The following is a 13,683-nucleotide window of genomic DNA, read 5'->3' on the forward strand; positions in this document are numbered from 1 at the left end:
TTGAGGGGGAGAATCCACTATAATATAATTATTTTACAGTTACTCAAAGTCTCTTACTCTCGTTGTACAATGGAAATCGCATGTCTATCTTCTGATGGTGGCTCTGTCATTGGTGCTCTAGTTGTGAGGTTGAAGAAGCTCTCCCAAGAAAGTTGAAGTCTAAACCCTAAATCGTCTCAAAGACGTCCTAGTGAAGTGGTATGATGTTTTTCCTTTATCATATGTCCCTCACATTCTTTACGTCACATCTCATCTTTTTCCCTCGAACCTTTTCTTTTATTGCTCTTTTATCTCCTCATTCTTTCTCTCTCTCTTTTCTCCTGACGAGACTCTACCTTGGGCTGAGCTTTGAGACCTATTATGGGCTTGTGATATTTTATTCTCTCTAATATAGATAAAAATTTAAGGTAGAAACATGTACAAATTAGCCTTTATTTTACATTAATTGATTTATATTTTAAGCAATTTTACAGATTAATTAATTAAACAAAAATCATTTAAGATAAAAAAAATTATGGTATGATTGTAAAGAAACAACGATACTTTCTTTGATAGCCGATCAAACAAAGAAAGACGCTATGGACACAAACTTGCCGCGTCTGTTGAAGTTAACGACATGATATGCAATTAGAAGAAAACCATGTTTTGGACGATTCGATCAAGTTGTGCTAAAAAGTGGACGGTGGGTGATGGGCCATATGCTGAGACTGATGAGACATGCATTTTTTGAGAATCTCCCTCGATAGCAAAGGTTTCCACTTTCCATGTACGATACAGTCATGTGTTTCACACCACAATAAAAATTAAAGAAATACTATTTTATTTGTCATGGATAACACTTTGATTAAATTCACAAGTCAACAACATAAATAAATCAAAACGAACAATGAGTGTTGCTACAGAACGGCCCCAGTTAATTGGCTCCGCGGCGCACCATTGAGTTGACATCCCCATTTTCCTTTTTTTCCCTTTTTTTTCTTTTTGAATTTTGAATTTTTTAAATAAAAAACAATTAAAATGCCTTTAGCATAAAAGAAAACTTTGCATTTCAGTCAGCTCATTTCCCCTTTTCTTCCTCTTTTCTCTCTTTCAATCTAAACGAAAAGGATCATCATGTAGATGTTCGTATGCAGCCATTTCAATTTTCGTCCTCCATCATTCAAAGCCTAGCTGTAAGTGTGTCTGTCTGTCGCCATTGTGATTATCTTGTTTCTTTTCTACAGTCATTTTCTGCACCAGGAAGTCGCTGCCGCCGACGTGAAAAAGATGCTACCGTCGGTGTGAGCATACTGATGTCGTCATGAACAAGTAGACACCATGAAGAATTTTCTGCCAACGTGAACGCAACGATTTTGTCATGAAAAAGGTGCTTTCGTTTTAGTTAAGCTAAAAAATATATTAGTTTAATTTCAGTTAGGTTCTTAAGAAACCCGATCCCTACGTTCAATTAGACCCAACTCTAATCACATTATATATGATACAATATTTGTTGATGATAAATATTGTTGTTTTTTAATAGTTAGCAATTTGTATATGCAGCCAGACTTCGACTCTTTTAATTGCACGACTTCCACTTTTTTAATTGCACAATCTCGTGCATATCTCATTACCATTTGAGATTATATTTCATTAACATGTGTGCACAATTGTCAAGTTTAAGGAAGTGCAAAAGAAAATAATGGGAATGATTTGTTGCAATTCTCATCTTTACAAAACCGAAGATGCAATTTCAACATATCATGTGGATAACGAAATTAATACTAATGATTTTGTCAAATTAGTTGCATTTTCAGTTTACTTTAATAAAGATAAGTTCGAGGTGAAGTGTAGTTGTGGAGCTATTTGAAACGAGAGGTATCATGTATCGACATGCTCTCTCTGTTTTAGATACACAAAATGTTCAAACTGTGGCTAGAAATTATATTTTGGAACGATGGAGGAAGATATAAAACGAATGTATACTCTTATTAAGAGTAGTTACGATGGTTTGAGTGGAAATCCTGAGACATGAAGATATGATCGAATCATAAGGCAATGTTGTGAGGTCGCAAAAAATGCTTTTACAATGGAGGTACATTGTATTGATATGCTGAAGTGGTTAGATGTTACGGATGGCAATTATCATTCCTCAAGACTTCCGACTACACCTTCTAGAGGTAATGATCCCACTGACCCCACAATAGTGAGCTCAACAAAAATACTCAGTCCTCACGTTATGCGAGGCAAAGGCAAGCTGCCATCAAAGCAGAGAGTGCCTCCAATAAAAAAGATTTCCAAGAGGTCAAATACGGGGAAGAAGCAGGTAAGGGACACTAGTGGCATAAATAAAAGGAAAAAAAATCATGTTATACTTGATTACTTATTTCTAATAATCACTTATTTATTTATGAAGAAATTTGTATTCAACGATGATTATTGATAGTAAATAATATGAAGTATTCATATGTGCATATATATATTTCTTCCAACATAGCCATGTGAAACAATAGAAAAAGGTGGAATGGACGAATACTTAATTTCCAATACAGCTAACTTGCCACAAGGTTCTATGATAGGAACACAACACAATGTCATAACTCAGGTGTATGCTCACAACCAAACAACATTTTACTTGTTATTTTGTTATTTACAGTCCCTTGTGTTATTTAACAATGTGTATCATTCATAGCAGATGCACTGTATCAAAGCTGGAAGTCCTGAAAATTGAAGATATTAAGAAAATTATGCACTGAAGTGATTATGAGAAAGTTTAAATGCATCACTTCATTATTAGTTGAATTTTGATGTAATGTTTGACAAATTTGTTGAATTTGAGGCATTGTAGGAACCTTTAAATTGCTCTAAGTCATTGGGCAAGTTGTTGTATTTGTAAAATGGCCATGATGATGCAAACTGATGCTCATGGTTTGACATATTCCAAATTAATGATGCAGACCAATGCTAATGAATTCCAAATTAGTACTAATGAATACAAAGTATTCATGAATCAAAATAATGATGGAACATATTTTGCTGGATAGTCATTCATTGTGAATGTAGACCAATGCTCATGTTTTGCTGAAATTTATATTTTTTTAGTCTTTATTTTTTGCTTATTTTCATTAGTACAATTTATTTTTTATCTTTTTTTATCCTTATATTTTCGTCTCCCAGACAAATGTTTGCCACTCACATTATCGTCATGTGCCACATTAGTCTTGGCCTTGCCCCTCTATTGACTTTGACTAATTTACTTATTCAAGAGCCAAGCTAGAAATGAAGGAAAGTTAGAAACTCAATGAATCTAGAATAAAATATAATAGTTCCAATTGCACAAGTTAATGCCTTGACAAAATCTTATGGAAAATGATAGTATACTTATTAAATGTGAACACTTATATATATATATATATATATATTTAATGGTTAAGAAAATGACTATTAATGAATTTTTTATTTTATTTATTTATTTTTTCCTAATTGTTAAAGATATTTAAAATTTGATTAAAGAAAAATAATAAATAAAAAAAATTCATTTGTATTATGCATATTTGATAATCACTCTAACATTGTCCAAAGTTTATTCCATTATCCAAATTCAATTGTACCGTAAAAACTAAAAGAGAATTACACACAAAATAAAAGGGCATTTTAAAGGCCGAGAATTACACCAAAATGAACTGACTGAACATGAGCACGCTGTCAGAAGAAAGAAGAAAAAAGAAATGAAAAGTGACGTCAACTCAATGGTGCGCGGCAGGGCTTATAATTAGAAAAAGTCTACACATTTTTCTACCATTCACATAACTTTTGTAAATTATATATTTTTTAATTATTATTATTATTTTTATTAAATATTTAATAAATAAATAATAAATAGAAGAATTGAATTAATTAAAAAAAATAGTAAAATTCTTTTTCTTAACCTGGCCCATTCCGTAGACTTTTTCTTAACTCATATAAATGAAAATAGTAAAATTCGAAATATAATTTATCTTAAATAATATAAAGTAAAAAAAAAAAAACGAAATCTTGAAAAAAATGCACATGGTACAAGTCCCACGGTCCACGGGCCACGGGCCACTTTTCACAGAGTTGGGCCAAGAAATGGGACCAAAACCCATGGAAATGTCGAAGCCGAACAGTACTCATCCATAAGAGTAAGATAAATCAGATAATAAAATTATAAAATCGTTTTCCCTACACTAAAAACGTGGGTTCGATCTCTTTCTGTCTTTATCTGTTTCATGACTTTTACCAAGAAAATTGTAAATTGATCGTATTCTTCCCAGATCAGTAGAAATAAATAGTAAGAAGCCAAAAAGAATCTTCTAATAAGAGAACAGACTCACTACTAGCTAGTGCGGTCCTAGAATTCATTAGAACCACCATCAATTTAAAAACAAATGTGGAGGAAGGCTTCACAGTTTGCCTCGTTTTGATCATGATTGATGTACACCAGCAATCACTTTTTCTTTTCTTTTTTCCCTTTTCCTAGGCATTCTTTGGTTTTACTTGGTTTTTTCTACGGCAATCTGTAGGTAAATTAGTTGGGTTTGTCGTGAAAGCCATCGTGTATTGAATCAATGATCGACGTTATCTGGATCGAGAACTGAATGAAAATATCATCATTTTGTAAAAATAACTCCATTTTTAAAAAATAATTATGAAATGAGCATGAAAATAACTGTCTACTGTTGGTACTGTAAAAAAGAGGGAAAAATTATAAAATATATTTATAATTGTAAATTGTACAACTTCCACATAATTATTTTTAAAAAAAATAAAAAAAAATATGAGATTTATATAAAAAATAATAATAAAATTTATTCTTTCTTAAAACGATTATGGGTGTTTACATAATTTCGTACGTAAAATTACTAAAAACAAATTCCTTTATCGCATTTTACTGGTCATTGGGAAGAAGCAGTATCTTGGAAGAGAGGAAAGGTCGTCTGCTTGAAAAGTAACTAGTAATGTATATCAATCAATCAGCCGCATATGTATCTGGGCAAGACCAGGTTCTGTGACTTGGGACTGTTCGAAATTGGGTAAACTTTTTGACCGTGAGTTTTTAGAGTCGGAACCCTGGCAAGCTACTCCTGAATGATTGATTGATTTGTCATGTCCGATAGAACGACAGTGATAGTTAGTAGCCGTTTTCTGCAGGTTTAACGTACTACTGGGTATTTAATTGTTGATAAAAGCGAGACCTCTAATATTTATATATATATATATTTTTTCCTGACTGAGCAAGTGACAGCACGAAGAGAAAAAGGCAGTTATTACTTGGGAACTAAAAGTAGATAGGCTTTCAAAACTTTTACAATTACGTGAGAGTCAGGAATTCAGTACAGCAAAACTCTTAATGAGGATTCATTCGCATTCAAAGCCACGGCCACGGCTACGGCTACGGCCACGCATGCATTATTCAAAAACATAGGACTAGTCTATGCATTGGACATGGGTGAGCAGGTGAACGTAGAAAAATAAACCCCATCTCTGATTTCTTCGCCAGACACTCACATGTACTACAATGTTTTAGAGGGTTAGCTTGGTTTTTAGCAAAGAACCGGAAACAGAAAGGCGGCACTCAAATAACCCTTGTTATTTATGGCATGCTTTTAGTTTTGCATTGGGTATCTCGCACCAGCTGCCAAAACACGTTGCTGTTCTATCTGTATCATGAAAGGACCATCATGGCGTTAGACTTTCGTATTCAATGGAGAGGAGGAACGATGGAGAAAAGATTGAGAGATTAATGCAAAAGAAAAGAGAAGGGCAGTTCGTGGATGTACTTGGAACAGCTCGTGCAACTTGTTTTTGAGGTAGCAATACTCATTCTCTAGCAGCTCCAAAGCTCTCAAACACCTGAAGACAAAAATCCCAGATTGTAAAAATTCTCTAGCAACATTTGTAGCGCTCACTCTCTACTCTCTAGGTGTAAATAGCCAAAAAGTAACGCTTTGTCGTGCACTCCTCTGACTACAGGGAGGGAAGGGAGGGGGGCGGTGAAAAAGTGAAAGGGAAAGGTGCAAAAGCACGAGTCTAGAGGAGGAAAGGGCGCACACACCCGGCACGGTTGTTCTGTTCAGAAGCAGCGCGAAAGGCGACGCAAACGTTTCTGACTCTTTTGGCACCTATGCTCGAGCTGCTACCCATAAACTGATTCAAATGGATTCCCATTTTCTTGTAGTCCGAGAAGTCCCTCTCCATCCTGTCGCATCACAAACGCAATAACCAATTTAACCCCATTAAAATAATCAGAACAAAACAAATGTTAGAATTCAAATACCTTTTACCAAAACCCGTTCGAGCAAAACAAAATGTTGCTTGTGTAAGTGTGTGTGGGTGCGTGCGTGTGTAAGATATAGAAGGGACTCACAGCAGTCCTCTGAGGTTTCTTAAGAGCTTCTCAGACTCATGGAAATAGATGTTAACAACCTCACAGACAAAGTTCGGAGAGGTCTCATCTTGAAGCTGCTGAAGCTGCAAGAATTGCTCATCCAGCACACCCTGCAAAAACAAACCGTCATATATCTTTCATACACGACCGAAGTACCATAGATATGGCACTCAAAAAAGCAATCAAAATTGTAGCTCTTTGCTTGACAAAAGTATGGAATATATAGAAATGGAGAGTTCAGTCTGCTGTTTATCATTTTCCCCGCAGAGTTTGAGAATTCAAGTGATACTGGCATTGGAACGACAATAACAGCGAAAGAAACGAGAAAGATTACCTGGTGGAAGAGTAAGGCGAGCAAACGATTCATGTCGGCCCGCAACCGATCCGCACCCAACCCAAGCATCCAAATAGGAAGACCCGTCTTGGCTAATCACTCTTGAACCCGAAAACAACAGTAATGAAGTAGCTAGCTAGCTTGGCTTTCAATCCCCTACCGAGAGATTTTTGGTTTCTTTTCTTCCTTCACTTGCTTCGGGGTTTAGGGTTTTGTGTACTTCAGGACCGGGAATACAACTCAGTCGTGACAACTATTTAAAGGCAAGCGGTGGCTTGGACCCCACCTTTGCAACAGCTAGCCTAAAAGAATACTCACAAAAGTCACCATAAAGACTGTATTTTTACACGCACCAAAAGTTTTTGGCACTTCTTACTTGATTTTTTTAAGAGTAATACAGTCATAACTTGTTATTTTTTATTTTTTAAAAAGTGATCTTTCTTATTAAAATTTAAATTTTTTTTTATGTACATCTTATATATATATATATTTATTTTTATTTAAAATTAAGTGTGCGATGTTTATAATTATATGACTGTAAATATTTTTTATTTTTTATTTTTTAATAGTGCTACTATATTGCTAGAGTCAAGAGTCATATCCTTTGAAGATTACATACGCTAGATGAATGCATCTGCATAGGGGAGATTACTTGCTTATCATGTGGAGCGAACGAAGGTGCATGGCATGTGAGTTTCATTTATAGATGAGTAACGCTACTTATTATTCTACACTAAATATATTAAATTGCTCTATTTATTATTTATATATCGTACACTTGTTAAAAGAAAAAAAAAAATTAAAAGAGATGTAGTGTGCGGTATGTAAAATGCTGAGTATAATTAGGTGTCATTAGACAATAAGTTAAGACAAAAATTAAAAATTAAATAAAATATTAATTTTTTAATAATAATATTATTATTAAATTTAAAAAAATTATAATAATAAGATCAATGAAACAATTCTCGTAATCAAACGGCACGTTATTGTTTCAAGAGATGGATGAAAAAAAAAAAAAAATTGTGTAGGATTGAAGAGGGGGGAGAGTCACGCACGAGAGTGTGGGTTGGAATAAATTATAAATAAAATGGGGAGGAGGGCGTGCAGTGTGGAACTTATCGAGGTGAATGCGGGGTATCTACCGGACCAGCCTACAAACCACATTTCTCTCCGAACTGGAACAAGCTGAAGCCTCAAGGGGATGGTCTTTACCTGCTGTCCCCGTAACCGGTCACCACGCGTGCTGTCTGTTTGTGGCAGAGCTGTGCGGCGTTGTACTCTCACTCCCACCCGACAACTGCCTGTAACCGGTGATTGTCAGTCACTTCACCTATCCTTAAATTGATATAGAAGAAAATATGAAACAATTGCTTTAAAAAACACAAAACAAAAATTTCACAGAACCTTTTTTTACTTCAAAAAAAAAAAAATCCCTTGCATTCTGCCAAGCACATCCTCTGCTTCCCATTTTATGCCTTCACTTCATTTTTATTTTATAAGTTTTGTTACGTAGAAATAAATTTACGTATTAATCTATATATTAATATTATTATCTTCGTATTTTATATTTAAATTATTATTATTTTTAATAAAATTTATTTTTTGATCAAACATATTAAATAAATATACTTATTAATACATAGAATCATTTACGATTAAATTTTTTCTTATTTTATTTTGGGTCTCTCTCTGTGTGGAGAGAATAATGTTTACATTTGTTGTTTACTGTTATGGCAGAGCTTGCTCTGAAACTGCATTGAAGCATGGGGAGGAATAGAGCGCGCGGTAAAAGCTCTGGAGTCTGGATGGAGGTGACGGTGACATGCGAGCTACTCAATAGGTCATATTGACACGTGGCAAAATAGATAATGCCTTTACCTTTTTATTTAGAGTAATTCGCTTATACTCTCCACACACCATACATTAATTTATTTTTTTTTTAATTTAATACACTAAGTGTGTTGAGTGTGTAATAAATAGTAAGCTAATGTAAATATTTTTTCTTTTATTTTTGTTTGGGTGGAGGAATACAATAAATCTTTCCAATCTTCAAACATTTTACACTTCATATTATTTTTTATTTTATCAAATATTTATTATATGAATAATAAATAAATAATTTAAAAATAATAAACTCAAAAAAATATTTACAAAAATATTAAAAATTTAAAAAAATATAGAATATAGAGTGTGATAAAGATTGTGTAGTAAAACTCAAAAGAATATGAGAAATGCTTGGGAACAGCCGGAAGCCGCAGCACACTGTGAAGATTTTTTTTTTTTTTTTTCACCCCAGCACGTTGAGTGTGCTGGGGACTCTACAAACAGTAGAGTGTGATTTAGATTTTTTCAAAGAATATACTTGAAAAGAAAATGATGCTATGCTTTCAAAGTTTGCATCCTCAACTTTAACCTTCATGTATATTTTTTAATTTTTTTACTTAGAAGTTAAGGAATTAACTGTTAATATATTGATATTTTTTTATCTTTAAAAAATATTTAAAAAATACTTTAAATAAAAAAAATTACAATATACACTAAAGATGAGACTATGATAATCACGAAATTTCTAAAAATAATTGGTAAAAAATGTTAAGATATAAAATAAATAATAAAAATCTACCTCTTTTTATTAGCTTAATTTTTTAGGACAAGTAGTAATTTCACATTGTATCATAGCAGAAGTCTCGAATTCGAACCCTACATCTACACTTTACCCCATTTAATTAAACATTCCACGTGTTGGGCTACCTATTGAGGAAGAATCTGGTCCACATATACGGGGAAGTATTATGATATAAAATAAATAATAAAAATCTACATATTCTTATCAATTTAAACTTTTAAAATAAATGATGATTTCAAAAAATATATAATAAGTATTATTGCACAAATGATTAAGGTATCGCATTACACAATGAGTACGTTATGAGATCACCCAAGAACATTAATGTTGTCTCACAACTTGGTGCAACATGTATTATATATGGAAAATGCTACTCCTCGCTACTGTTGGATTTTTTTTCTTAATAATTAAATAAGTGTTTTTAATAATATTGTGAATTTATTTAAAAAAATATATTTAAAATTATTAAAAAAATACATGTGAAAAAAAAATAAACTAGCTGAAGCTTCTAACGGTAGTTGTAGAGCCACCCATTATATATTACACAAATCATTCAAGTATCTCATTACATAATCAGTACGGAATTAGGTCACCCAAGAACATTAATGTTATCTCTCAACTTTTTGCTTTAGGGGTGAAAAAAAAAATTTTGATGAATTGGTAAATCAAACTAAATCGGACCAAATCGAACTGGTGGATTTGGTCCGGTCTGGTACTGATTCTATTTTTCTTAAAATCGATTTCAATCAGTCCAGTTTCGATTTTCTTTTTTTTAAGACCGGATCGATTCATATATATATATTTTTAATTTTTTATATTGTATCAAATATTTTTTATATTATATATAACTTTTATATATAATGTATATAATTATATATAAAATTATTTTGTATTATATGATAAATTACTAATTAATATGATATTAAATTTTAAAATCTTAAATAAATAACTATATATTATCACTATAGTCTATAATACAATTATATTGTATATTATTACACAAATCATTCAGAGAGAAGTGACAGTTTCCCAAAAATCGTTGCACGTAGACCTCACGTGGCGCCAACAACCGCATTTGGGCCTCACACGCCATCAATTCTGAGAGCTTTTCTCACCACATGTGACAGACCAATGGACTCACCACCATAAAGTCCTTTAGATCTAACAGTTGTGGCTGTAAAGAGACAGGAGCATGGGCACCATGCGTCGTCATAGATCTGAAAATCTATCAGAGTTGATCCAAACTATAACCCGTAAATTTTTGTCTCTATCTTACTACTTTCATTATTGTTTTCCTTACTATTTTTTTCCAAATTTTGCTAGGGTATTCTTATATGTAAAGATTTTAGTAAAATATTTCGAATTGATGGTGCTCGAAGATCACCTCCTCCTTTTTAGTCCCTCGACAGTCTCTCTCCACCACAACCCACGAGCCATACTTTTTTTACTTTTGCCCTTGGTGCGAGAATCACATGTACTCTTTTGAAAAAGTGTGAAATTTTGCGACGACGTTTAACACGATGCAGTTTGAATTCTTTAACTGATTTTTTATTATAAAAATTATCCTATTTGGCCATTGGATCGTGAAGACGAGACAATGGAATTCTCTAACAGTTACTTCAAGATAAAATGCAATCACTACAATCACCATGGCCTATTGTCATGAAACTACAATCTCACTCTCAGATTGTATAAAAGTTGTTACTTTGTTCGGCTCCCTCCTAGAAAGGTAGGGCATGAAACATTTATTTGTTTGTAGGGACCATTTCTTTTTCTTTTTATATAGTGTTGCATTAGTTAAGAGAGACTGTTCGTCGTGGTCCCCCTGCCCCTTGCTCATGTATTTCTATATCGCTTAATAATACATCGGGCTTGCTTAGAAATAAAAGAAAAAAAGTCTGTGGAAATAATTACAAACAATCTCTCTTTAATATTAGGTACATCAGATCAACCAACTCTTTTAATTTCATTTAAAAGAACTTTATTATTCATCATCCTCACATATCACATGCTGAACTTATTTTTATTTATTTATAATTTTTTTAGTTTTATTATTCTTAAACTAATTGAATTATTCTACTTATTATTCATACACCACACATTTGATAAGTGACAACAAAAATAAAGAATTATATGTGGTATATGGTGTGAAAATGATGAATAAAATTTTTCTATTTATAGTTCTCAAGTTTCATGTATTTTTTTAAATGGATAAATTTAGAATTTATATAAAAAATTATTTTTTAATAATTGAACTCACATTTTCTTAAAGGGTGATGCTACACCCACATAAACTCTCCACCGACAAGGCCAGGCCCAATCTTGTTTGTTTTTTTTTCAAATATTTTTTAAAACTCTTTAAATATTTTTTTAAAAAATTAAAAAAAATATTAAAAAATACCTTAAGCACTAAATGAAAAAAAAAAAAAAAACGATAACTTTTGTGTGTTACATTTGTGAAATATTATTTCCCTTTCTTAAAGTGAATATGGAAAATTTGCACATTCTGATGCTAGCTATATATCTAATATAATTATTCTTCAAATAATTTGTCACGGATAAATAATAAAAATATAAAAGTACGAAAGAAGATGTTACCTTGAAAAAGAAATTCGTGCGTAAATACGCTAACATACATAAATGACCCCAAAATAAGAAAATTTCCAGAATCGTATAAGTTTTCTTTTATTGTTGAATTAATCGAAGACCTCAATTCGTATCAATTGGAATGTATCGTCCGTTTCACTTTTGTCCCACTCCCACCTGAACGAAAAGACCATCCATAACTAAAATTAAAGAGTATTGCTATGTATATTTATAATTTTATTTATAAAATTTATTTTGTTAAACTTTTTTAAAATTTAAAATTTTAATTTTAATTTTAATTTTATAATTTGTAACATATCAATAATTAACATGTAGATAAATTAAATTTTTATAAATTTTTCTTAAATATATTTAACATTTTCCAACTAAAAAAATCCACTACAATAATGTTGTCTTTTCATGTCCTTCTTCGTTGAATGTGATTTTCCGTAGCAACAAAATTAAAGAGGGTTAATAATAATACACGCTTGATCTTCTCAAATTTTTATTTTTGGTTCTATCACTGTTATGGTATAGGAATATATGGAAAATTTTATGTACTATTTTATTATTTTACTTTCATTTCATTAAATAAGATGTAACACATTTATAATTATTAAATAATCATTAAAAAATTCTATATATCATACTATTAACTCATTTTCGTCTCACTAAATATGATGTGACACTACTCATAATTATTTCTTGGATATTTATTTATTATCTAATAATGTGCCACATCTTACTTAATATGATAAAAATAAAATAAGAGTGTAGTATATAACATTACTTAGAATATATATATACATTTAATAATAGTGCTACTACGTCAATTTATAAATTTTATTTTTATAAAATCTCTTTATAACTAATATAATGGTAGTGTGGATGTATATTATTTTATACATGTGGTGATATTTTAACAAGACATGATAATTATCAATGAGAAATGATATTTATAATCGTGTGTAATATGTAAGTACTGTTTAATTTTTTAAAAAAAAATTAAAAAATATATTAAATTTACATTAAAAAAAATTGTTAATAAAAAATCTCATTATTTTTTTAAAAAATTATACCATACTATATAACAGTACGCAGCAATAATCATTAATTGATATGATACAGAGTTTGCAGGAAACCTAATCTAGATGATGGGTATGGCCATAATTTAGTTTCAGTCGTGAAGCATGTTAATTTGTTTATAGTTACCTCGATTTACTCTAATGAAAAGCCTGCTTTGTACTGACGTAAGCAAGCTCCATAATATTCTCAGTAATCTGAGGTTTGTCCTTGTGTTTTGTCAGATCATAATCATATTAGTTGTAGTTTTAGTTCAAATGAGGGCAGGAGGAAGAAGCTGGTACGAAAGCATGCGAGTCTGTATTGACGTGAGCAGAATGTTGGAGAGGAACTCTATATAATATATATATAAAATGTCTTGATTTTAGAAAGAACTTTTGAAGGCGATCATACCCATGTCAAAAAAGATTAATGGCTTCCATCTGAATAATACCAAAGTAAAAGAGAAAAGCTTATCCTTAACATAGACTTCATAATCATGCATATGCTTTATTGCTCCCGTGCTTACTTACCATAGCCACTATTCATGCAGACCAATGTATTCTTTTTGTCCCATCATTCTTAATATAATTCCCACACTTTTGGCTTCGAAATTCCAAATGTTGGGGTACTGACTCTCTCCTTCTTCCATAGACCCTAAAGTTCATGAATGTCGCATATATAAATATA

At 31.7% G+C, this 13,683-nt stretch overlaps 1 protein-coding gene across 1 annotated transcript; it reads right to left on the reverse strand.

Annotated features, from left to right (window-relative positions):
* Nucleotides 1-5,461: 5,461 nt before the first annotated feature.
* Nucleotides 5,462-6,927, reverse strand: LOC108987458 (pseudo histidine-containing phosphotransfer protein 6-like). Its single transcript, XM_018974869.2, has 5 exons — nt 6,720-6,927; nt 6,365-6,495; nt 6,053-6,196; nt 5,778-5,850; nt 5,462-5,657 (listed from the first exon to the last, which is right to left on the reverse strand). Exons 1-5 carry the CDS (start codon nt 6,786-6,788, stop codon nt 5,604-5,606), a joined length of 471 nt encoding a protein of 156 aa, XP_018830414.1. The 5' UTR covers nt 6,789-6,927; the 3' UTR covers nt 5,462-5,603.
* Nucleotides 6,928-13,683: the final 6,756 nt, after the last annotated feature.

The sequence above is a fragment of the Juglans regia genome, chromosome 7, assembly GCF_001411555.2.
Source record: "Juglans regia cultivar Chandler chromosome 7, Walnut 2.0, whole genome shotgun sequence".
In the NCBI taxonomy this organism is placed as follows: Eukaryota; Viridiplantae; Streptophyta; class Magnoliopsida; order Fagales; family Juglandaceae; genus Juglans; species Juglans regia.